Raw genomic sequence first — 26,921 nt, 5'->3', positions numbered from 1 at the left:
ATATCAGTCAGCAGGGTGCGGGGAGGGAAGTTCTGTCAGCTGGACTCTGAAAGATACTGTGCATTGCTCAAATAATCTGTATCTTTACTGCGTCAGCTGACGGTCTTTCCACCGCTAAACACGCAGCTGATTATTGTTTTTGTACTTGTAATTATTTAAACAATCACCCAGTTAAATTTCATCCGGCTTACTATAACTTAATTTTGAGTTGTTTTTACAAGTTCATGCGAGCAGCTGACGCATAGTCCCCCCTCCACGATGCAACTGACTATTTTTTTTCAGCTTAGTATAATGTCAACTATTTCTACAAAAAGTTTCAGCCGGCGTACTATTACCTGATTTTATTTATTTTTTTACCAATTTCGCGACCTCCCACACCAACACCGACCGCTACTTGTACAGCTGACGGTCGGTTCACTCATTAGTGATATGAGATCAACTACCGATGTTAATATCAGCCGGCGTACTATGACTTTTATATTTGCAACGCTACCTTCCGGACTAAATGTACTTCTGGAGTGATGAGATTTGTTTGGCTGATCCTGAAAGGTGGACCCCCATTTTAAAGGTCGTCTGCGTCGTCAAACCATGCATGTATCATACAGGGAATTATTCTGGTTTACTTCACCGTGTATTTTCGTGAACAAGGGTGGGCTTAACGCACACGTGCCAATACACTCATACATTTTACGCAATCAGCCAGACTGCTTATAAGCGTACAACAACGCTTCATCATCGAATTGGACATTAGATCAAGTGACTTCTACTCTGGCGTAATTAGGGTTGGCCAATATATTAATAGGTAGAATCGACCCCTACAAATATATCCTCAAAGGTCCCATAGAAGTGAGGTGCAGGTTTGGCCGCAAAAAATGTTTAAACGATTTAAAATTCATCTTTTGTGGATAAACTATTTTTGTATGGGTTACACATATAAACTGTGAATACGAAAGTTTTTCGTCTCATCATTTACTAAGAAACAAGCCTTTGCGCAGTGAATTATCGTTATTTGTTCAGCCGCAAAATGAGAAAAACCATATAGAATGAATTCTTTAATTTTTTGTTATAAATAGATGAGTAATTAACGTATGGCCTTAAAACTCATGGTACAGATAATAGAATGTGGTCTCTAGAGAACAGTGCAACGATTTCTTACCTATGTCGTACAGTTAAACAACTATACGCGACAAGCCAAAATCCGTACAACAGCTGTCATTCCCGGTCATGTTGGCCTATGAGGTTAGAAAAAATCATTGTGTCAGTACGTAGAAACTACGTTTCGTAAATTGAAAATAAGATTTCATACTCAAAATTGGCAACTTTTGGTGATTTAGAAAATTTTTGCTTCTAAACCAATATATTTCCGACAATACATACATTACCGTTAATATTATTATTGATTCTTCTTCCCATACCTTGGACGAGTAATATGTAAAAAAAAATAATAGAAATCTCTTGATTATAACCGGAGATAACAGTGTTTTAGCATGATTTTGTTTATTATTATCTCAATTGATTTTCGGAAACAAAAAAAAATATCGAAGTATATTGAAAATATTGAAGTTCGTCGAGTGCTGGTAGTCGGGAAAATGATGCCGGGCAGCGCAGTAGGGGGCTTGAGGCTCGGCGGGCGGAGCCGTACGCGCCGCTTATGTAACAAATAAATAATTCCGTTGAGAGTCATCGTGGGATTCTTTTAACTATACTATATTTCTTTCACAATAATATTCACAAAATGCTATTGAATTTTCAATTTTTATGATAATTCATGTTTTTTTTCACACTTCTCTCTCTCTGTCTCTCTCTCTCTCTCTCTCTCTCTCTCTCTCTCTCTCTCTCTCTGTGCTTGTACGTGAATTGATAGGGTTTCTGATCTGCTCCTGCTTTTATGCTTGTTATCCGGTCCATCTGCAATACCCCATTTTCTACCTGGTATCAATGGATAGCGCTTCTTTCACTGTTAAAATGAATTTCATTAGTATTTTGCTATCTGCCTTTATTTGAACTCTATGTACAAGTGAAAACTTTCTCTCAGCAGTACTAGGTCTTCAAGTATCTAATGTGCCTCGAAATTTCGTGACAATCCCTGTGCATATGTTCCATGGGTATATGGGCCATGTGTATGATTAAGCTGTGTGCTGTTTATAGCAAGTGATTAGCACGGTGATCAAACACTGACACTAACTCTTGATTGTACCCTGTCAATTCTCCCACGCCTAAGTTCATATACATGACGCTAAACTGTGGTAAATGTGGGTGATCCGTGTGTAGCAGCGAAATTCATTGCCAAGGTGGATGTGCACGCGTTTTTCATTATATATAGATGCGTAAAAAATCATCTGTCTCTCCCGTTTAAAGTCATACGGTCCGTAAACTTTCGATATGCCTGCCACAGATGCGTTATTGACACTCCACTTTCGAGCTTATCTATCGCGTCTTCCACATTTGGAGTAGATCAGCAGCGCCAACCTAATCCTTTCAACATGGCGACTGAAAATACCAATCAGGGTCAACCTACTTTGTCTCGCACCGAATTAGATACGATTTCCTGAGCGTCTCTCTCCAGGGATATCCTCAACGTCACTAGGGCCGTCAGCAAAATGAACTCTAAGCTGTCTTCCATAAATAATATGAAATCCTGTCTTGACCATGTTTCTGTTAAAATTGACAGGATTGCCGTAACCACACAAGATGCGGTTACTAAAATCGACAAACTCGCCCTTGCGAATGAGGCATTCAATGCTCGCTGTCTTTCTCTCGAAAAACGTGACGGCGCTGCGGATGATCGTGCTCAGAAGCTTGTTGACGAGTGCAGTGCCTTACGAGCTGAAACTTCGAATTATCGGAACACATCTAAGTCATGTGAGAAATGATCAGCTCGATTTAATTCCTTCTAGAAACAACGACGTGATTTTGAAATATTTATAACAGGTCTTCCTGATATTGCTGACACTTCAGCACTCGGTGAGGTGTCTCGTATCGCTGCGGCACTTCGGATCTCTGACACAGCTTATGACGTAACTGCAGCCTTTCACATTCCTGATCCTGAGGGTAAACCTCAGCCACTCATTGTTAAGTTTGCTTCCTCTATAAAGTGTAAGATGTGGATCGACAAGAAACGCATTTTAAAGGACTTGTCAGCAAAAAACATCGACTCCAACTTGCCTAACAGTCGTGTATATATCACTGTACCACTTACGTCATCTGAACTGTAACTCTACAATGCTAGCCGTCTGTTTGCCCGTCAACATAGATACAAACACATCTGGGTCAGGAATGGAGCAGTTCACCTAAGAAAAGATAATGACGATTCGACCCATTGCGTCCGCAAACTTAGCGACCTTCCTTGACCTCGTAGCTGACTATCTGGTACTACTACTGAAACCCCTCTAGACTCAGTTGCCCTATCCAGTGGGGTCGTTCTGCCTGAGCGTGATTTCGAACCACTTATCGTGGGATTTGAGAATAAACATGGATCTATAACTTGCCCCCATTATCCTAAGTCAAGCAATACTCTACCCTGTATTGCATTGCCTAAATCTGATAAATCACTTATATGTCACAGCAACGCACAATCACTGGTAACTCAAATCGATGAATTTCGAGACTCTAGATAAGGTATGTGTAATGTATTGAAGGAAGAATGAACAGAGAAGTGTTTACCTGAGAGAGGCTTTATTAAGAGTGATTAGACGTCGAAGTTAGGGGGTCTATCCCCACTCCTTATCTGCTTATATATATATAGATACTGTATTACTACATTACATGTATTGTATACAAACACTACACTCTTCCCCACTAATTTGTGACGAAGACGTAGTTACAAATAGAATTATTTATTTAATCTGGGAGACCTTCTTGGCGCTATTTTCGTGGCGTCATTTTGTGTTATATTCGAGTGCGAGGATTTCCAACAAGTTTTTTGTAATTGATCCGCATGTCGCTTAACGATAAGTCCCGATTCAAGTTTTACTCTATATGTTACTGGCCCTAGCTTTTTATACACTGTAGCTGGGACCCATTAAGGTGAGTTTATACTAAAGTCTTTTGGCCATACTTTTTCATACGGTTGAAATATTATTTTTCTCTTCGCTCTTGAGTTCCGAGCTTGCCTATCTAATTCAAAATTATTTTCGATTTGTATATTGAGACGTATCAAATCAAATTCGGTGCGTAGTTGTCTACCTAGCATTAATTTAGCTGGCGTTTCGCCTGTTGTACAGTGTTTTGAGGTTCTGTAGTCGAATAATATGTTATCAATAGCGATCTGTACATTTTGTCCCTTATTTAATAGAATTTTCAGTTTTCTTTTGAATGTTTTGACAACGTTTTTAGCTGCCCCATTGGATGTTGGATATTTTACTGCTGAAAATATGTTTGATTCCTAGTTTTTTTACGAACTCTGAAAATTCTTTACATGTATATTGTGGGCCATTGTCGCTTACTATATTTGAAGTGGGACACCAAAACGTGAGAAAACTTTTCGAAACATTTCTATGCATTTAGATGCATTTGTTGATTTCATTTGAAACACTTCTGGCCACTTTGTTTTCGCGTCAATCAATAAGAGAAAAGTGTACCCTTTGTATGATCCTATGAAGTCTGTGTGAACTCTTAGCCATGTTATGTCTGGCCATTTCCATGAGTTTAATTCGCTTTTAACTGGGTTGTCACCCACTTCAATACAGTCACTACAAGAACGGGCTATGTCTTCTATGTCTTTGTCGGTGTTGGGCCACCACAAAAATGATCTTGCTGTAGATTTCATTTTTACAATGCCGGTATGTGAGGCATGTAATTTGGCTAATATTGTCTTCTCAATTTTGACAGTACTATAACCCGATATCCCCACATGAAGCAGTCTTGTTCGACCATTAATTCGTCTTTTTTTATGTGGTAAGTTTTTAGTTCACTTGAGATCAGTTTTTTGTTGGGCCAACCATTTTTTAGAAATAAAATTATTTTGAATAATTGTTTATCTTTTCTTGTTTCTTTAGCAATTAATTTACTATCTAAGCAGGTGTATGATTCTTGTTCTACATAATTGAGATATGTGTACTCTACCGATTCATTAACACTGTTATTTTTGTTGTCTAGAGATATCGGTGAACGCGATAAGCCGTCTGCACTATTATCTTTTGATTTTACGTGTTTTATTTCGTACTGGAAGGCCTTTAGAAAATCTGCATATCTCTGTAATCTGCGTGTAGCCATAATAGGTATGCCTTTCTTTTCTCCGAAAATTCTGACGAGCGGTTGGTAGTCCGTACGCAATTCAAACTTCCTTCTATACAGATCATCATAAAATTTGGTGACCTCGAAAATTATTGCTTTGGCTTCTTTGTCTATTGTTGCATAATTTCTTTCGCCATGAATTAGGGATTTAGATGCGTAAGCAATCGGACGATCACCTTCTGGAGTGTTATGCGAAATTATAGCTGAAAGCCTGTAATCTGAGGCGTCACACGTTAATATTACTTTTTTATTTAGGTCAAAATTAATAAGTACTTTTGCTGATTTTAAATCTTCTTTGGCTTTTTTGAACGCAATTTGGCCTGCCTCCGTCCATCGAAACTGGTCTTTGTTCGAGCACTCATATAGCGGTTGAAATTTTGTTGCTCGATTTTCAATGAATTTGTCATAGTGGTTTATCATGCCCAAGAAGGCTTGCAATTTTTTGACATTCGTAGGTGTGGGTCCTTGGTCAATTGCTTCTACTTTATCTTTCAAGGTGTGTACTCCAAATTCATCAATGCTATACCCTAGGTACTTTATTTTTCTACAAAATAATTCACATTTTGATTTTTTTAATTTCAATCCGCATTCTAACAACTTGTCTAATACGGCCGTTGTATTTTTAATACATTCTTCTAGCGTACTAGCTTCAACTACTATGTCATCTTGAAAAACTGTTACGGAGGTCATATTAGAAAATATTTGTTTCATTTAACTTTAATAAAATCCGGGAGACGAGGGAATTCGGTACGGTAACACATTTTGCATAAAAAGACCTCTATGGGTGTTTAGTACTAGATATTTTTTGGAGTCATCGCTTAATAAAATTTGTGCATAAGCTTCTTTTAAATCAATTTTTGAGAAGAAAACACCACCCTGTAGGTTGGCGATTAAGTGTTCAATTCGAGGTAGTGGGTGTCTAGCTGTCATAATACTTTTATTAACTGTGACTTTATAGTCGCCGCAGATTCTTACGGACCCGTCGGGTTTAATGATTGGAACTATTAGTGTGCCCCATTCACTTACCTCAACTGGTGTTAATTTTTTTTCCTTGACTAATCCATCTATTCTAGACATATATCTATGGCATAGTTCGTGCTTTGTAAAATATAGGAGCTGTCTGTGTAAGCATTCTAATCGCAAATTTAGCTTTATTGTACACACCAGTGCCGGGGGAAAACAATTTATCGTATTTTTTGAAAATTTCTTCTCTTTTGACTTGCAACAGTTTCTCTTCGCGGTTAACCTTAACATTTTCTGTTTCCTTTTGTGCGGCTTTATTTTTATTTGTTGAGTTTTTGCTGTTATTGCTTTGTTTTTCTATTAGATTGATTTCTTCTATCGACTGTTCAATTCCTAATGGCCACAGTCCTAGTTTGTTTAACCAATCACGTCCCATGAGTGGTTTTCCCTTTTTTCCGACAACATATAAGTTTGCTCGGGCTATTATGGTACCATACCTAATTTCAATGTTACATAGCATTCCTATGGGCTTACACTTTTCACCGCTGTAATAGTTTAATACGATTTCGGTAGGGTTTATTTTATTTTTAGTAAATTTTTTTTTGTAATCAACTTCGCTTATTAGAGAAATTGGTGATCTCCCATCTACTTTCACAATAATCAATTTGTTTTCAATTTTAACATCTAGTCATTTTGGTCTAATTTTAATTGAATTACAGTTTATTGAAAATAAATCTTCAAAGTTCTCCTCATTGTCGCTACCAAAATCAAATTCACTATGATGACAATCATCGTTTTATTCGACATTATGTACCTTTTTCGGTTTACTTTTTGTTGGCGCCTTGCATACAGTTTGCATGTGACCGATTTTACCGCAATTGTTGCATGTTTTCGCTTTATGCCAGCAGTTCTGCGTTTCATTACAAACACTACAGTACACGGAGAGAAAAATCTCAGAAAAATTACCCTGTTGTTACTAATCGTGATGTAAAAGACACCTAATGCAGTTTTTATTGATGCATGTTACAAAAATTATGGATTTTTATGAAAAAAATTACTACCTTGCTTAGAAACTATGTATTTCGGCAGCACAAAATTAAAAATGTGACGACGCATTTTTCTGATGCAGCACGGTAAAAACTGCATTAGGTGTCTTTTACATCACGATTATAGTAACAGCAGGGTAATTTTTCTCAGATTTTTCTGTCCGTGTATGTATATGAATTCGAAGATATTTTCCTTATCCACTCACATGCCTATAAGAACCTAGTCATCGTAGGCGACTTCAATTCAGATCTTCTGGTAAAATCCTTCGATTTTAAGCATTGTGACGTGGATTTTTTCCGCACCTCGGCCACTCGGAGAAAATGACCGAGAACTTATCGTTAATGCGCTCTACCTCGGAATTATGCTCGGTAGCTCAGTACCGCGGAGAGGGGAGAGGTAATTTTTAGAGAGAGAGAGACACTCGAATATCACATACTACTTATCAAAAGAAGTAAAGTAAAATCTTCACAATAGTGGTGATTCAAAAACAAAAAATAATTCAAAAGTCGCTCATCGCGATTCTAAAAATCGACAGAAAATTACACTTAACCTATGATATTCCTTACTCTACTGAGCTCGCGGCTCCCTAACTAAAATTTCACTCAACAATCACAAGATCTCCCTGCGCTACTCTCAATTCGCAAATTCGCAATTTTGCTTCAATAGCATGTGACAGGAAAATAAAACTCTTCCTCGACGTCAAAACTCGAATTGACTCCTCGAGAACTCAATCAACCCCCGAAACCTGATAATCAACACTAACCTGTAGGTAGAAAATTAGTAAAAACATAATCGTCAACTGTACTGTCAACCTATAGATTAGACCAAGTATCACGCTCCACGAGGAGAGACTCACACTGTGTTTGACCGCGAAATAAGCACCCCTGCCTGCATATGTTGTAACAGGTCGGCAGCAAAGCGAAGACGCGAGATCGGCGCAGACTAGCTGCGAAGAATAAACACACTTCAGTTGTGAGTGGTCCTCGAGGAGTCTCGGCCGTATAAGGTTCGATTTCGTCAAATTTAATATCATACATACTGTTTTATGAATAGTTACTTCAACTATCTGTCGTCGATTCAACTAATTGTTAGTTCGCCAATTAAGAGGGATAACTTAATCTGGTACATCGTCAAGTAGTAAGTGAATAAATTTATATATCTTCACCTATGCGCTTTTCTATTGTCTTGCAATTACTTTTGGTCCTCCACGTATCCTCCTTCTGTTGTCTCTTCTATTTAATGACCGAGCTAGTCGAATTCCTTATTTAATTATTTATTTATTAATGGTCAATTTATAAACGGAAATTTAGGTATTGGTTCCTCAAACCAATTAGCGCCCAACGAACTTATAGAACTAGTTAAATAATTAGCCTGGAGCCCCGTCAGCCGACGGACCATGGCCGCGGCAGGTGGTGTGTATTTTTATTTAATATTCGTCAAATTGTCTTTGTCAAAAAGTACGACGTCTCAAGCAATAATTGCTGGAAACCGAAACTAAAACTACTTTCTCGACGGTGCGGCGCGGCGTCGAGCTACCGAACAGACGGCGTCCTCAATCCCACCCGAGATCGTACCCGACTCGGAGCTTCGGCGCCACCGCGAGCTGTCTTAAATCTAAACGTGACAACTTCACTTAACTTGAAGCTTATTTTAACTAAACAGATCCTTAACGCCACGATACTTCAGACGCAATCAAAACTCAATATACTAACTTCTCGTCTCAACCGCTACTCAACGCAACTACAATTTCGACTATACATAACCTCAACTCAACTAAACACTATCTTAAATAAACGGCAACTTAACCAAGCGCAAGCGCAACTAAACGTAACCTACGCTATCGCAACGCATCCGAAATCTAACCTTCCTGAAATCCTCGAAAACGTTATTCGCTAATCCAAGCACTCCAATTCGGCACTTCCCAACCTACTCGAGAGGTGACACTGAAAAACCCGATAACGCGGCTTGACCCGGTACAGCGGAATTCGGCTGTACTTAATTTCAAATACGAGAGAGACTCAACTAAAACCCGTGACTCTACTCAACTTTCGCAAGAACTCAAAATTTACTCTACTCTAACACGCGTACTTAGGCTACGGTCATCAAGCAAAATAATCGGCAAAAGAATTTCGAGTACTTTTCTACTACGCGAATCCAAAATGGCTATCCGTTACTCGGCAAGCCTTTTCGCAATTATATTCGAAATTCAATCGCGTGGATAGAAGAAGCGCTTTCCTTCTACATCCTCGCAACACCCTCTTCATCCCCTTCGCGATTTTTGGGCGGCTCCATTACTTCGCGAAATTCCCTAAAACGTGACTACCTGTCACGACCGCCAGAACTAGAGTGGTTTCAAAAATCTACGACCTGCCGCAATACTGATCTCGATACGCCATCCCATACGTGACGTCATACGTACGAGTATACGCAATAATCGACCCGTCATTGATTTCGTCGATTGCGCAACTCGACGCGCACCTTTAATAGCATCGCGGCGCAGAACTCAACGCTAAATCGCAATTTCGACCTCCGTGCAGCTCCATGACGTCTTGGTGGCGAGCGTGGTGCTCCCTCATCGCTTGTCGGTCCGTCGCAAGTTCGCTAGGCAATTGTTGGCGGGGCGAAGGGGGAGAGGCTGCGGCGCGCCGGCCGGGCGGCCGCCAGCGGGAATGGCGTCCGCCTTGGATTCCCACGCTGCAGGATCTGCGTTGGCTCCCCTCAGCAGCCTCGACATCCTTCCCACGAGATCGTCGCTATTCCGCCTCGCTGAAATATCCTGGACGTCGGAGTTGGCCGCTGGCCTGTGGCCGGTGTACTAAAGAAAAGGATTAAAAAAAAAAAAAACCTGCAATATCTCGATCATGATTCTCTACTGTGTCCCTTTCGGAAGTTCGGATGCGTGACTCCAGTTCTGGCGCTGTTCTACAATTACTTCGCGACCCGATCCCTGAAACCCCTAACCGTGGGTTCCGCCCAGGGTTCAGGGAGCACCTTGTAGCGGACATACATCAAAGGAAATGCCACGTTACAGTATATGAGAACTATTGCTTTGATAAACAAATATGACCCAAAGCAAACTATTGTTGAACATCAAAACTGTTGAATAAGTACTACATTTGTGTGACACGATTTTTAATCTCCAATTTAGCCACCGGTTTCCATTTAAACTAAAAAGTAAAAATAACGATCGATCTTCTAAAGATCAGTCTTTTGTATCCGATTTTTTGGATGAATCGATTTTTCCAAAATCAATTCGAATCGATTCTGAGAATCGATATTTTGCTTGAGATCTCCCATCCCTAGTATTTAGTTATGAATTAACTAACTGCTGTTTTGGGTAATTTCTCTTGTAATATTTTTCACTTTACTACAACGAGTTATGCAATAGATCTCATGAAAACTCAAAGATTATTCAATGATTTCTGTAACTTGTTCAGGCTGGATTGTATGAGCGGGATAGAGTAACAACAATTTGAGTTAGTGATTTATTATAAAGAAACTCTGGATTATTTACTTAATATAATAGTAATATAAATGTGGTTTTGATAATGCGTGCTTCTTCGGTCACATGCGACTCGAGAGCAGCGTCGGTTGTCTTGGAATGTACGATAGACAGACAGATCTACATTCATTATATAATCAAAGGCTAGTCTAACTACATAATCTAAAGACTGTATAGTACATGTTCTTCCACTTCGATTCTCTGTATATCCTTCCCTTTTTTACTTGTTGTGCCCCTCACACGCAATGTGGTATTGAATAAAGACTACACACAAATATCTACCGACATTCAACCCTTTATTATTCCGCCCGATCCCAAAACCAACAGGTTATGGGCCCAGGAAGTTTTCGCGCTGTGCGGCTGTCAGGTGCGGAGCGGTCTCGCACGCGACGGCTTCAACCCTCTTAGTTCTTACAGAGGTTTATATTTATTTTTTTGGCGGGTTGGGAGACGAATGTCCTCTACAGGGCGTTCCTTGGGAATAGGTTTGGAGGATTTCAATTGAACGTACCAATATTTTGAAGGAAGCAAAGTAAAAAATGTTTAATAGCTCAAACTAAAAGCAGAAAAGGTGCTAAACAAGGAAGCTTACAATATTTTGGTCTTATACTACTCACGTTCTCTGCCTCTCTCGCTTGCAGCTTCGGCCTCGAAGGTGCCGAAGTATACACGCCTTCACTTACTCTTACTTACAGGCTACACTGCTCTATAGAGTTCGTGGCTTAACGATTGCACTTATTACTAGCTTCGTAAGACTGACACCGCGACGCGAGTAACCTTTTACGGCCGAGGGTAGATTAGGCAATTACGCTTTAATCTTCGGTTTTGGAAAAAGGATTTATATCTCCATACGTGGTCGCTTCGAAGGAGCCGGTTTCCGTTGATGTCGTTATTCAGACGGTCTCAAGACGGGACTGCCTTCGCTCGCTCGTCCGACACCCCTTGGAACGTCGGGTGGCGAGCGAGTTTCCGCTGAATTTACAATTCGGCGTTTTCGCTAAATCCACAATTCCGGAACAAAGGCTCGCCTCGCAACAGTCATCCTCGAAGCGCGTGATTTCGCGCTCGCCTCATCCCGGTGTTGATTACATCCGGGATCTGGCGGGCGCGAAGACGCTGACGTTGCTGGCTGTCCAACTACGCCGTTGCGCTTGGTTACTCCACGAACTGGTTATAATAAATTATTTTATACAGACTAACTAAAACTATGCTTCCTTATTTCTAGAGATAATAATAATTGAAAATTAATATTATACTGCATTGACGAGACATGCCATCGATTTCGACCACTCTTTTAACTATTCTCAAGCTAGCATTATTGATGTTGAACCTTTGTATTATAATAGGCTTCTTTTGGAAATGTGCAATATCGTAGCACATCCTAATTCTGTCAACCGTAAACAAGACATAGTACACCTAAGCAATATTTACACCTCTGTGATACGACCATCGTAATTTGTCCATTACCGACTGAGCTTGCTCTCGATTTTACCTTCTTAACACAAAAAAAATTTTGTTTTCCGTTTAACCCGTTGACTCTGCGTTGCTCTGATAACTATTGAGATCGACCTCTTCCCACTACACACTAGACGTTCCACTGTGCTTATGTGCTCTGACTCAACCATAACGGCTGTGTATTTTAATTCTTTTAACAAACCAACTATAATTATGTATTCGTGGGAGTTACGTGTCGCGAACGCAGTGTGTTTCGTTTTTTGTCGTTTTTGCCTTTTTGTTCTATTTATTCTTCAATTATCAACACGCTTTTATGTAATTGGAAGTGTTATCGCATATGAGGTAATCTCTCTTTTATACTTGCTTCAACACCTTTGCATATTATTTACATCAATATGTCTTACTTTGTCAAACCTATTTGTATATCATTTTGTATTTTTTATTTTGTTCGTGACAGATATTTAAATAAAATTGTTCTGAGGAGGGCCCCCACCAGGGCCGAAACGTTAACACGATAAAAAGTGTTTTGAGTTGTGACCTTCATATCCAAGAATAACTTTAATCGATAATAATAATTGATATAATCGGTAATATAGTCTTGGGTAAATATGCGGCGCTCGTGACACGGCTATAATATTTATGGGCCATTTGTGTTCACGTTCGAAGAATTTAAAAGATACTCGATTCAAAGTTATTTTACCTCATGGTATGAACTTTTCCGCGTGTCTGACTCGTGTTTCGTAAAGTACAATAATCGGTCTGAAAATTGTGTACCGCGGATGACATGGCCACTACTAACACAGTGACTATAACTGCGTCAGTAATAATGGGTGGTAGTGGACATACGTTCGAGAAACTGGAAGGAACTGCAAACTACAACAATTGGAAGTTCACGATGCGGATGTCGTTGATCATAGATGGTCTATGGAATTGCGTATTGGGAACAGATACTGATGCAAATCGCGATCAGAAAGCATTGACAAAGATTTGTTTATCTGTTCAACCAACGTGTTGCCCCCACGTCAGAGAAGCTGATACGGCTAAACTAGCTTGAGATAACCTAAAAACTGCGTTCGAAAACAAAGGTTTATGTCGTCGACTAAGTTTGATGCGACGACTGCTCCGAACGAGGTATGAAGATTTCACATCACTGGAAGATTATGTCAGCGGGTTAGTATTATTAGCTCAACAACTAGCCGACATCGGACATCAGGTGAATAATGAAGAAATCGCGGTGCTATTATTGGGTGGATTGCCCACCGAGTTTGAGCCATTAGTTATGGGTATAGAAGCAACACACACAACGCTCTCGAGTGAAATGGTCAAATCCAGGTTACTTCAAGAAGATTATCAACGAAGTGACACCGCTTCGAATAAAATGAGCGAGACTGCCCTTGCCGCGAAGCACTCTTCGAAGAATCATCATCGCAAGAAGACTGTGATTTGTCAGCACTGCAGAAAACCTGGGCATATCAAGCCGAGATGCCCTGAACTGAAAAAGTAGAAGAAGACTGATGAAACTGAAGCTCAACAAAAATGTACGACGCCTAAGAAGTCTGGATCTCTTCTGTTGACGACCGCCCTGAGCGCTGCTATGTTCAACAACAGCGACTGGATTGTCAATTCTGGTTGTACAACGCATATGAGTATGCGCAAGGACTAGTTCGTTAATTATTTCAATAAAGACTCTAAAGAAATCACTATTGCCAATAATCAAAAATTGACAAGTAATGGTGTAGGTGAAGTGAAAGTTAACCTAAAAGGTGACATTCAAGAGACAATAAAAGATGTGATATGTGTACCTGACCATGCCACAAATTTATTGTCTGTGAGCAAAATGACTGAAACAGACATGATAGTTGTGTTTGACAAAAACAAGTGTCGTGTATACGATAAGACTGATTACAAAATTAAAGGAAGCTGCAAAGTTTCAGCATCCAACGTCGACGGTGTCTATAGATTGGATCAATCCATGCAGCCATACCCTCAGACGCGAGAAGTTGCTGTGACAACTTTTGAAGATAGGGCTACCAAGGTAACCCGGGAATCCGCAGCCTTGTCGGTGAATAAGGCATCGAGGGAGGTTTGGCATAGACGGCTGGGACATCTCAGCGAGGCGAGCATGGACATGCTGAAGAATGGACTCACCGATGGTATAAGTTTCAATGATGATGAACAGGTAAGGGATTGCATCCCATGTATTAAGGGGAAGCAAGCAAAAAAGTCATTTCCTAAAGGTGAGGCTAAAAGAGCGCAGAACAAATTGGAACTGATACACTCTGATGTGTGCGGACCCATATCTGTGAACTCGTGGAGTAGCAAGCGTTATTTGCTGACCTTCACTGATGATTTCTCAAGAAAAAGTTTTAGCTATTTGCTCAAGTCCAAATCAGAGACATTGAGTGCATTCATTGAATTCAAAAGACTTGTAGAGAATCAGACTCATTTGAAAATAAAAAGATTGAGGACTGATAATGGTAGTGAATTCTGTAACAAAGCTTTTAATCGGTTCCTAAGGGGACATGGAATTATACATGAGACAACAGTACCTTACAACCCCATGCAGAATGGAGTCGCAGAGAGATTGAACAGGACCATAATGGAGAAAGCCAGATCGATACTGGAGGACTTTGGACTGGAAAGGCGCTACTGGGAAGAGGCGGTGGCGACTGCCACGTATCTCAAGAATCGAAGCCCGACGGTTGCAGTTCCCGGAGCTACGCTGAAGAAATCTGGACCGGCTCTAAAGTCGACGTGAGTGATCTGCGGGTATTTGGGTGCAAAGCTTATCCACACATACCAGCTGAACGCAGAAAGAAACTCGACAGTAAATCTTAAGATTACATAGTGGTAGGGTATTGCGAACACACTAAATGATACAGGCTCGCTGATCCTTCAGAACCTAGAAAAGTAATAAAAGCGCGCAGTGTAATATTCGTGGAAGATTCCAAAAATGATAAAAACATTGATCTTGCCCAAGAAATTGAGAAATTGTACTCAAATAATGAACAAATTGTGAACGAAATTCCACCACCTCTTGTTCAAGGAGAACTTGTGGAGGACAATGGTGATAATGAAGCTGAAGATGACGGTAATCGTTCAGGGAAAGCATCAGACCCCGAGAGCTCGTTCGATGAGGACGACGGTTCCGTCGACACTTCAGAGAGCATGGTTACCGCAGGGGAAGATGGAGAAAAGGACGAGACTATAATAGAAGTACGGAACGAACCCGAGGTGGCTGAAAGGGCTTGCGACGAGAGACCTGCTCGTCAACGTCGTGCTCCAAAATGGTCTAACGATTATGATATGTCGTTTGTATCCTTAATGTCCAATCCGTTTTGCGATGAACCTTTAAATTATCAAGAAGCCATATCGTGTGCAGATGCGAATTTTTCGGAAACAAGCAATGGTGACAGAATATAAGTCGTTGTTGGACAATAATGTTTGGGACTTAGTTGATAGACCTATAGAATATAATGTTGTCAAATGTAAATGGGTGTATAAAATCAAAAAGAAGGCCTCCGGGTATTTTGAAAAATACAAAGCTCGACTGGTTGCCTGTGGGTACAGCCAAAAGTATGGCATTGACTTTGACGAAACGTTTGCACCAGTGGTGAGACACTCGACGATCAGACTCTTATTTGCTATTGCTAATCAAACTGACATGGACATGGAACATTTAGACGTGACTACAGCATTTCTGGATGGTGAACTAGACGAACAGATCTTCATGGAACAACCTAGTGGGTTTAACGATCAAAATTCTGATAAAGTTTGTTTACTGAAGAAAAGCATATATGGGTTGAAGCAAGCTAGTCGAGTATGGAATCTGAAGATTCACACTGTAGTGACAAGCATAGATTACGTTTAATCGAAATGTGAACCTTGTCTTTACATAAAGAAAAAGAAATACACGCTAGTATCAGTAGCTTTGTATGTTGATGATTTCTTTATTTTCAGCAACTGCAAAAGGGAGAAAAAGAAATTAATTGATTTGTTAAAAAGTAACTTTAGCGTTACATGTTTAGGACCTATAACGGATTGTTTAGGTATGAAAGTAGTACATAATGTAAGGGTGGTTGGGCGGTTGAATAAATACTCAGTGAGTCGCCTCACACCGGTTCTTATTTCACAAAACTCTTTACTATATTTTTGACTTCTCTTCTCTCTGGCGGTTACGGGCAACTGTCCCGCAAGTCTCCCCCCCTCTCGCCTCAGCCCTGTCACACCAGGCGGTGGCGCCGCCTTAGCCCGCACGGGCTACTAACTCTTACAATGATAAGGAAAAAGGGACGCTGAGTCTGAGTCAAAATGAATACGTCAAAAACTTACTTGCTCGGTTTGGTATGACGGAGGCAAAACCTGTTGCGACGCCAGTGGCATCGAACACTAAGTTGGAAGAGGCTGCGACAAATGATTCACAGTACCCGTATCAGCAATTGACAGGTGGATTATTATATTTGGCTGTGTGTACTGTAACGGGTGCGGTTTATCTTGGGCCAGAGCCTATGTGATAAACCCGTTATTAGTGTATTCTTTGTAAAATTTAACAGATTTATAAGGAACCCCTTCTCATGGGTAAAAGCTGGATCAGCTTATCAGACCCGAAAAACCCCTGATGGTTGAACTATGCGGACTTAAGTATTACCAAAGCCGCCTTGGAACGTGAACAAGCAGCTTCGCCCGTTGCTCCCTTTGGAAAGACAAGGGCTTCTTCAGACGTTGCTTCAACTGAAGACAAGTGAAAGAAGCGTATATCACCTAGTCGGAGATACGGGTTTCCCAGTACTCCCTTCTAATCAGGAACTCGGAGTAAACAGAGTCGCCTGCCTATACTTTGTTATGGTTTATTGACCCAAAACCCCCGATGATCGAACTGCGCGGACTTAGGTATCACCAAAGCCGCCTTCAATTTGTGAACAAGCACCTCCGTCCGTTGCTCCCTTCAGTAAGACAAGGGCTTGTAGGCCGTTGCTTCAACTGAAGACTAGTGAAAGAAGCGTATGTCACCTAGTCGGAGATACGGGTTTCCCAGTACTCCCTTCTAATCACGAACTCGGAGTAAACAGAGTCGCCTGCCTATACTTTGTTATGGGTTATTGACCCAAAACACCGCAAACCTTTTAGACCAGGGAATTCCTTGGCTGGCTGTTGGTTTTATTTACCTCCCCTTTCCAAGATAAAGTTATATGAACAAAATTAAAAATAAAATTAAAGAAATGATAAATCTCAGAATTCGTCGGTTCTGCTCCTAAATTTCCCTACAGCTCAAACTTTACATACGCGGCTCTACTCAATATTTCCTCAAGAGGTCCCGGGCTATCGTGGACTCTAATTTCTATACTCTTTACTAAATTTCGGACTAAGCTCTATGCTTGAATTTCCTCTCTAGATCTCGTGAAGCTAAATTCGATAACGTTCTCTATATGAGAAACGCCTCGTTACAATATGACGCAGTTCGGCGCTTTGCCGGACAACTCGTGCAATAACTCTGACTAACCGTCTACTCTGTGACGCAGTTCGGCACTTTGCCGGACAACTGGTAACCGCTCTTCGTGGTCCTACAGTTTTATACTCTCCCGGAGCTGTTGTTGGATGATCCTGTCGACGTCATTTCCCTATTCGTGTGTCCTGTTGTGGGTCGTCGTCCTGGTATATGTTTTTCAGCGTCCGTCGTCTTTGTTTACTACTTTGAATGCTAGCAGGTCACGGTCGCTATCGATGGTCGTCTCTATCAGCTGTCTGTGTCAGTTGTTGACATGTTTTGTACATGTCACGGGCATTGTTGGTGTTGATGCGACTTTGAACAACTGCTCGTTACAGTGCACGACCAGATATCGCATATGTTTCCAGTTTACTGAGTCAGTTCAATACTTTTTACGACGACACACACTGGATAACAGCAAAAAGAGCACTTAGATACTTAGTTGGTACTTAAAACTTAGCACTCGTCTATGAGAAAGATGAGAAAAGCATTGAAGCCTTCGTAGACGAAGATTGGGCGGAAGATTTGACCGACAGAAGGTCATATACAGGATTAGTCACGAAACTTGGAAACTGTGAAATAAGCTGCGAGTCCAGGAAACAATAAACTGTAGCATTATCAAGCGCTGAAGCTGAATACTTGGGTTTAAGTGATGCAACAAAAGAAGCTTGTTTCCTTCGCAACTTACTAGGAGAGTTTTTTGGTAAAAAGGAAACAATTACTGTGTATAACGGTAATCTAAGTGCAAAAGGGATCGCAGAAAATGCTAAGCATCATAGGCGCACTAAACATATCGATGTACGACATCATTTTGTACGAGACGCAATCAAAGATAGGCTGATTGCAATTAAACACAAGTCAACAAATCAGATGATATCTGATATATGATATATATATATATGATATGATATTGCAATTAAACACAAGCCAACAAATCAGATGATATCTGATATATGATATATATATATATGATATGATATTGCAATTAAACACAAGCCAACAAATCAGATGATATCTGATATATGATATATATATATATATATGATATGATATATATATATATATATATATATATGTAAGCTTGTGCGTAATCAAGCTTGGCTGCGTCGCTTATTGACACGCGTGTGAGAGTCAGTATGTAACAAGACCCCGAGCTGTTAGCATCAAGGTTATTATATTGATGTACACAAGGGTTTGCTATCGGCAATTGTATAGATTCAGGTTAGCTATAAGATTATTAGTAAATGGTAATATCTCTGTATTTCACTAATTTGTACATATTTTTAATATTACAGTTGTTAACTGCATCTTACATGTGTGGATTATCACCCTAATCTTCATTCCTTCCTAACAATATAATTATTGGCTTACAAATCTATACAATGGAGAGTAAAGCAAAGTTTTATTTTGTCTCGGAGCCTGGTGTGGATTCAAAAAGCACCGTAGTTAAAGTGAAAAGAATACAGCTGCTCGGCCAAGAGGAAATTTTTTCGTTTCCGGCAGATAAGCAGACTAGTGCTCAACATAAAGAGCTTTTTGAAAATCCAATAGTGAAGAATGTTGTTAAAAGTTTGAAGATCCGCAATAAATTTCGCAATGTGGTATTGACCTTATCTGAAGACCTTGAGAATATTTACTTGGATACAGAAGGAAACGTCGTGTTGTTTGATGAATACTTAGAAGAAATCACAACAGAGCAAGAGTCAGAGGTAAACGAACGGTCAACGGTCACTTTTGAAAGAAAAACTAGCGATTTGATAAAAGATATAGTGATTGAAAAGTTCGACACGGAAAATATAAATGCTAGTGTGTGGATTAATTTATTTGTGCAGGAATGTGACAGAGTAGGGATTGTAAAAAATAAATACGCTGAAGTATTACGATTGTTTTTAGAGAAATCCGCTTTAGATTGGTATAATGTATTTCTTAGGCAGAACTCTTTGTTAAATTGGGAGGCATGGAATAACGCCTTCATTGATACCTTCTCTGTACAATCCTGGACGGATATAGCGTATGCCTATAATTTTAAATTCTATAACGGCTCGTTATTAGAATATGCGTTAAAAAAAAGGAGATTGTTGTTGGAAGCGGATGATAGCTTATCTACAAACACACAAATTAATATGATTGTAATCAGTTTACCAAAATTCATTCAAAATAAGTTAGATAGGAAATCTATCGCAAATATAGAAAATTTAATGTCAAAATTAAAACAACTAGGTAAAATCAACGATCCGAAAAATGATAACATAAACAAGAGAATGCAAAGTGAAAAAAAACCATGCACTATTTGTGAGAACTTAGGTTTCAAAAATAGATTACATCCAGAAAATATATGCCGTAATAAAGATAGGCAAATTAAAAATTTTAAAAATGAAAATATAAAAGTTACAAATAATAATGAATTACAGGAAGTAGTAGCAAGTTATGAGGAAGCAAAAAACGAATAGTTCTCCCACTTATTAAAATTAAGCTTTTTGCAAATGGTTGCCCAGCAATCGGTTTATATGATTCTGGATCCAACATTTCTATGGTTAACGGTTCTTTTTTGAATGATAAAAGAAATTTTAAACAAATAATAGGTGGGAGAGATACGATTAAAGGTGTAGCTGGAACGGCGAAAACAGAAGGGATTGCAATAATACGTACTAAAATTGGTAACTTAGAAGAAGATTTTCCGTTTTTCATAGTTAAGGAAGGTATTGATTGTGATTTTCTACTGGGATTGGATTCAATAAAAAAATTCAAACTCTGTCAGAGCGAAAATTTGTGTATATCACAGAAACAACAGAAAAATAAAAACTTAGATAAGAAAAGTAACAATAATGAAATAAGTACTAATAAAATAGAGGATATGATAAAGAAACATGAAATAATATTTGCCAAATCAAAGTTTGATATAGGAATAGTAAAAGATTATGAAGCCACAGTGAAATTGACAGAAAATAGATATATTTCAAAGAAACCTTACAGATGCTCTTTCCAAGATAAATTAGAGATTGAGAGACAAATAGAGGATTTGTTGAATGCAGGTTTAATAGAGGAGTCACGCAGTCCTTATGCAGCTCCTGTAACCATGGTTTTTAAGAGAGAAGAAGGAAAAAGATCACGCTTGTGTATCGATTTTAAAGAGCTAAACAAAATTGTAGTGCCAGAAAGACAACCTTTTCCAAGGATAGATGATCTCACAATACGAGCCAGAAATTGTAAATTTTTCTCAAAATTTGATGTAAACTCGGCGTTTTGGTCGATTCCGGTGCGTGCAAAAGATAGATATAAATTGGCTTTTGTAACCCATCATGGACACTGGCAATGGAGATGTTTACCTTTTGGTCTGAAATCGGCTCCTGCTATATTTCAAAGAGTCTTAGCAAGCGTAATAAGGAAAAATAAATTAGATGCTTTCACAGTGAACTACATAGATGATATATTGGTGTTCTCCAAAACCTCCGAAGAACATTTATATCATGTGGAGCGAGTACTGCAAGCATTGTATGAACAAGGTTTCAAATTGAATAAAAATAAATGTCAGTTCGCCCAAGAAAAAATAACTTATTTGGGACACGAAATTGGAAAGAATATGATTAAACCAATAAACGATAATTTAGTGGCTATTAAGAAGTTTCCAATTCCTACGACAAAAAAACAAATTAGACAGTTTCTAGGCAAGATAAATTTTTATCTGGAGTTTATACCAAATCATGTTGGCTTACTAGATCCTTTAAGAAACTTGTTAAGGAAAAATGTATCCTTAGAATGGTCTGAAGAGTGTAGGAACAGTTTTAATTCAACAAAAGAATATTTGTGCACAGTTCCCGCTTTGGCAATTTTTGATCCAGAGGCTCCAATTTTTATTTTCACTGATGCAAGTATCGAAGGAGTTGGGGCAATATTGAAGCAGCCTCAGGAAGATAACTCGTTAAAGTCGGTGTTTTTCTTTTCTAGAAAGTTGACAGAAGCTCAGAAAAAGAAGAAAGCTATCTTTATAGAATGTTTAGCTATTAAAGTAGCCATTTTATACTGGCAATTTCATTTGATAGGCAAGAAGTTCGTTGTATTTACTGATCATAGACCATTGGAAAAATTCAATATAAAAAAAAGTAATGATATGGAACTAGTTCAGATTTTGAATTACATTTCACATTTTGATTTTGAAATTGTGTATAATCCAGGTGAAGAAAACATTGAAGCCGGTTGCTTGTCTAGAAATCCGGTTTTGGAATCACACGAGGATACAATAAGTGATTCTGTGATAAAAACTACAAACTTATTAAAATTGGAGGATATCAAAGAAAATCAAAAAAAGTTAAAAACTGATGATAAATGTGTTATTAAAAGGGGAATAATTTATAAAATTCTAAATAATAGAGAAAAAATATGGATCACTGAAGAATTTGGAAAGTCTCTTATCATCAAGGTACATGTTGATCAAGGTCATATAGGCACAAAACAGTTAATTTTAACTTTTGGCCAAAAGTTTTATTTCAAAAATATGTATAAACACATAAAATTAACTTGTAGAGCCTGTGAAACATGTATTAAAAACAAATCGAGAATAGGCATCTTTAAAGCCCCTTTATCTCAACTTGGACCAGCAAAAGAACCTTTCGAAATAGTGTCTATAGACACAGTAGGAGGTTTCAAAGGCAATAAAAAAAAAAAAAAATATTTACATTTGGCGGTGGACCATTTCACAAGATTTGCATACATAATAACCTCAAAGACTCAAGTTGCAAAAGATTTTATAAATCTAATCAAGAAAGTAGAAAAAAATGGAAGCATTAAATTAGTTTTATCAGATCAGTATCCTGGTATAAATTCAGCACAGTTTAAGCAGTATTTAAAAAAACAGAAAATAACATTAGTTTTTACAGCAGTGGATTGCGCATTCTCTAATGGATTAAATGAAAGGACAAATCAGACTTTGGTAAACAGAATAAGGTGTAAAATTTATGATGATAAAAATAAATCACGGCCTCAGGTGGCGGAAGAATGTGTAAAGGATTACAACAACACAATTCACAGTTCGACCGGATTCACTCCTAATTATTTGCTGACAGGATTAAACGATTCATTTTTACCCAAAGAAGTGAACGACAATAATTTAACAAACTTAGTCAACAATAGAGAAATAGCTTTTATGAAATCAAAAGAAATTCACAACAAAAATAAAGAATACTATGATAAGAATGTAAAGAAAATAAATTACAATGTAGGAGACTTCGCTTATGTCAAAATGTAAATAAATTAAATAAAAATAAAATAGATCCAATTAGAGTAGGTCCGTTTAAAATTAAAGGGAAAATTTCTGATGTAATGTTCTTGTTACGGGGTAGATTGCGTAGGCTCCGATGAGCGGTAATCGGAGCTTACTCCACGCCCAGCCAAGGTGTTATTTGGCTATTGTAGGGTCCGTTCACGTCGACTATGCACTCGCGTGCTACTACTCCCAATGCAGGAAGGGAATGGAATAGAAAGGGATCGGTATTAAGGGAAGGTAAACGATTTATAGTATATGATTGTTTATTAGTGGTCAATGCAACGGAGTCGGTCTAGGAAAAAAGGGTATGGTCTTGGTTTAGAGGGATAGGTGTCTTGCTTGAGTGCTGGGATGGATCTGCCCGCTTCTGCCGGATGTAGCAGGCGAGCTAGCCGCGAGTTACAGGAGAACCTGCTGACTCGCGAACGATAAGGGTAGACTACAGAGCGTAAGGTAACTAAGAGCGTGGGAAAGGAATATGAAGTCTGGAGGACGTAACACGCCCCCCCTTGGGGAAGAACATTCGGTAAGGGTACGACATAGAATGTTCGGAAGGAAGCGGAAGGCCATGAAACGTAGTGACTCACTTACAGAATATTACAAAGTAAGGTCTTAAAATCTAGCGCCTAGATGTTAGTGCGCGTTTAAGTGGGTTAGTGTACATTTGAATAAAAAAAAAAAATTTATAAATGACATCTTATCGTACTGAATCACTTACAGAATATTACAAAGAAGGGTCTTAAAATATAGCGCCTAGATGTTAGTGCGCGTTTAAGTGGGTTAGTGTACATTTGATTAAAAAAAAATTTTATAAATGACATCTTATCGTACTGAATCACTTACAGAATGTTACAAAAAGGAGTCTTAAAATATAGCGCCTAGATGTGAGTGCGCGTTTAAGTGGGTTAGTATACATTTGAATAAAAAAAAAAAAAATTTATAAATGATATCTTATAAATGTGGTGGTATATATGATAGATATTGTGTATGTTATAAACGAAACTTATGCAACGTGCTGATGATTATATTATGGCTGCAGATTATTATTGGCAGAATAAGGCAATGAAAGAATATAATTGCTAATAGCGGAGGGCTTAGCGCCAAACTTCGAGTGGTTCGCAGCTATCGTTAAGGCTTTGCTCAGGGAGCAATTTACGCGGCTTAGGTATGCCTAGTTCCGTCATTTCAATTTCCGATTGGGTCCGGAGCAGCGACGAAGAGCGAGTAGGCAGGTTATCGGGAAATGGTATTATTTATAGGTGCGGGTGGTGGATGGCATGGCGCGTAGGAATTTGGGGTTTTGTACGACGCGGGTGAGGGATATGTTTAAGGCTGGAAATAATTTGTTCTGGTGATAGAATTTTAGGCTGGACGATACCTTTTTGGGCTAAGGGGATAGCGTCTACTAAACTGGACAGGTCAAGTTCGTATTCGTTCAAGCGTCGGTCCAGGTCAATTAGTCGGTTAAGTGTGCCAATTTCAATTTATTGAAATGGACGATTTTAGTTTTTCGGGGGGTAATCCAAATTTCAGCGTTAATATTGTCAATTATACGTTTAATCGTATACACTCCTTTATAGTGGTCGTCGAATTTGGATCGGGTTTCGTTCAGTAGATAGACCTACTTAACATTAATGTTAAGGTTTGATAAATTTGGAAAAAGTCATTTTATCCGAAGCTTTTATAAGAGTCTCTACGTGACGTAATTGTTCTACAAATGAGTCAAAGGGCATGTTGTGGCCGTCGAAAGGGGGGATTGTCGGCAAGACATCTTTTACTGACCAAAAATTTGAACCGGTTTCGTTAGTTGGTGCCATGTTGATTTAAGCAGGGTATTGCAAGTACAGGAATAAAAATATGAAGTTAATACTAAGACTTAGAATAGACTTACAGGGCGAAGGTAAACGCAAAAACAGAGTACAGCATGGTTCTAGGTAGCTGGACGCAGGTGAAACTTGAAGAGGCGATACACGTCATGCGTCGGCACGAGGAGGGTATAGATGAGGTACTCCGTGGCTTGTTGATAAATAAGTGTGGTAATCCAGGTCTTAGGGCGATGTCACTTTCGGGTCCAGGTTCTCGTCTTAACAGGGTTGCAGGAGTCCGAATGAGCGGGAATGGTCCATTCAATATTTGTCGGTTCGAAGGGTGATGTGTTCAGATGCGGTGTGCGGCTTAACTTGGCTATCGCACTGAATTTCCACTCGCTACACAGTTATTCGACGTAGTAAGTATCGATGAATTTCAATAGTACCAAAATGTGACGGAGTTATTGAAATTGGGGACTGTTTGCAGAGCCTGTGTCCGTGGCGAGTTGAATAGGTTCTGCATGCCTGTCACAGTACCTCGTGGGCCGTAGTTCGTTCGTAACAAGGCTATCACTGATTGATACGGCGTTAGAAATTTTGAGCACTGAACACTTTCGTAGAAAACATGCAGCACTGCACTGACGGGTAGGTCGACGGGCAAAACCGCTGCCACCAAAATGTTACGGGGTAGATTGCGTAGGCTCCGATGAGCGGTAATCGGAGCTTACTCCACGCCCAGCCAAGGTGTTATTTGGCTATTGTAGGGTCCGTTCACGTCGACTATGCACTCGCGTGCTACTACTCCCAATGCAGGAAGGGAATGGAATAGAAAGGGATCGGTATTAAGGGAAGGTAAACGATTTATAGTATATGATTGTTTATTAGTGGTCAATGCAACGGAGTCGGTCTAGGAAAAAAGGGTATGGTCTTGGTTTAGAGGGATAGGTGTCTTGCTTGAGTGCTGGGATGGATCTGCCCGCTTCTGCCGGATGTAGCAGGCGAGCTAGCCGCGAGTTACAGGAGAACCTGTTGACTCGCGAACGATAAGGGTAGACTACAGAGCGTAAGGTAACTAAGAGCGTGGGAAAGGAATATGAAGTCTGGAGGACGTAACATTCTTGTTAGACAGTGGATTGAGAAAAAGGGAATCAAATATTTTTCATGCTAGTAAGTTGGTTCCTTACACCGACGGAACATACCCTCGGTCTTAAAAAGGGGGGATGTAAGCTTGTGCGTAATCAAGCTTGGCTGCGTCGCTTATTGACACGCGTGTGAGAGTCAGTATGTAACAAGACCCCGAGCTGTTAGCATCAAGGTTATTATATTGATGTACACAAGGGTTTGCTATCGGCAATTGTATAGATTCAGGTTAGCTATAAGATTATTAGTAAATGGTAATATCTCTGTATTTCACTAATTTGTACATATTTTTAATATTACAGTTGTTAACTGCATCTTACATGTGTGGATTATCACCCTAATCTTCATTCCTTCCTAACAATATAATTATTGGCTTACATATATATATATCATCTGATCTGTTGGCTTGTGTTTAATTGCAATCAGCCCATCTTTGATTGCGTCTCGTACAAAATGATGTCGTACATCGATATGTTTAGTGCGCCTATGACGCTTAGCATTTTCTGCGATCCCTTTTGCACTTAGATTACCGTTATACACAGTAATTGTTTCCTTTTTACCAAAAAACTCTCCTAGTAAGTTGCGAAGGAAACAAGCTTCTTTTGTTGCATCACTTAAACCCAAGTATTCAGCTTCAGCGCTTGATAATGCTACAGTTTATTGTTTCCTGGACTCGCAGCTTATTTCACAGTTTCCAAGTTTCGTGACTAATCCTGTATATGACCTTCTGTCGGTCAAATCTTCCGCCCAATCTTCGTCTACGAAGGCTTCAATGCTTTTCTCATCTTTCTCATAGACGAGTGCTAAGTTTTAAGTACCAACTAAATATCTAAGTGCTCTTTTTGCTGTTATCCAGTGTGTGTCGTCGTATATATATATTGTAACGTGGCGTTCCAGAGTCGCCCGTCACAAGGGCACACAACCGCTATTATTCCTAGTTTACGCGTCCTCAGCAGGGTACTCCAACCGAACTCGATACAAAATAGGCAATAACTACTTTTAACTAATTCTTTTTTGTAAATTCTT

General features: G+C 39.3%; 1 protein-coding gene across 2 annotated transcripts in view; it reads left to right on the top strand.

Moving 5' to 3' along the window:
- LOC124299423 (annulin) overlaps positions 1 to 26,921 on the top strand; it is a 424,310-nt gene that overhangs the window by 64,330 nt on the left and 333,059 nt on the right. Inside the window, exon 2 of one of the 2 annotated variants that reach the window (XM_046752736.1) lies at positions 2,672 to 2,862. The exons of the other annotated variant lie outside the window; for it this stretch is intronic. Within the exon in view, the coding sequence (XP_046608692.1) occupies positions 2,692 to 2,862 (171 nt within the window). The 5' untranslated portion in view covers positions 2,672 to 2,691. The remainder of the gene's footprint in view (positions 1 to 2,671; positions 2,863 to 26,921) is intronic. 2 annotated transcript variants of the gene reach the window in all.

This window comes from Neodiprion virginianus, chromosome 1 (genome assembly GCF_021901495.1).
Source record: "Neodiprion virginianus isolate iyNeoVirg1 chromosome 1, iyNeoVirg1.1, whole genome shotgun sequence".
Taxonomy (NCBI): domain Eukaryota; kingdom Metazoa; phylum Arthropoda; class Insecta; order Hymenoptera; family Diprionidae; genus Neodiprion; species Neodiprion virginianus.
Note: the sequence above shows the minus strand (reverse complement) of the source record. Positions and strands in the feature narration are given on the sequence as shown.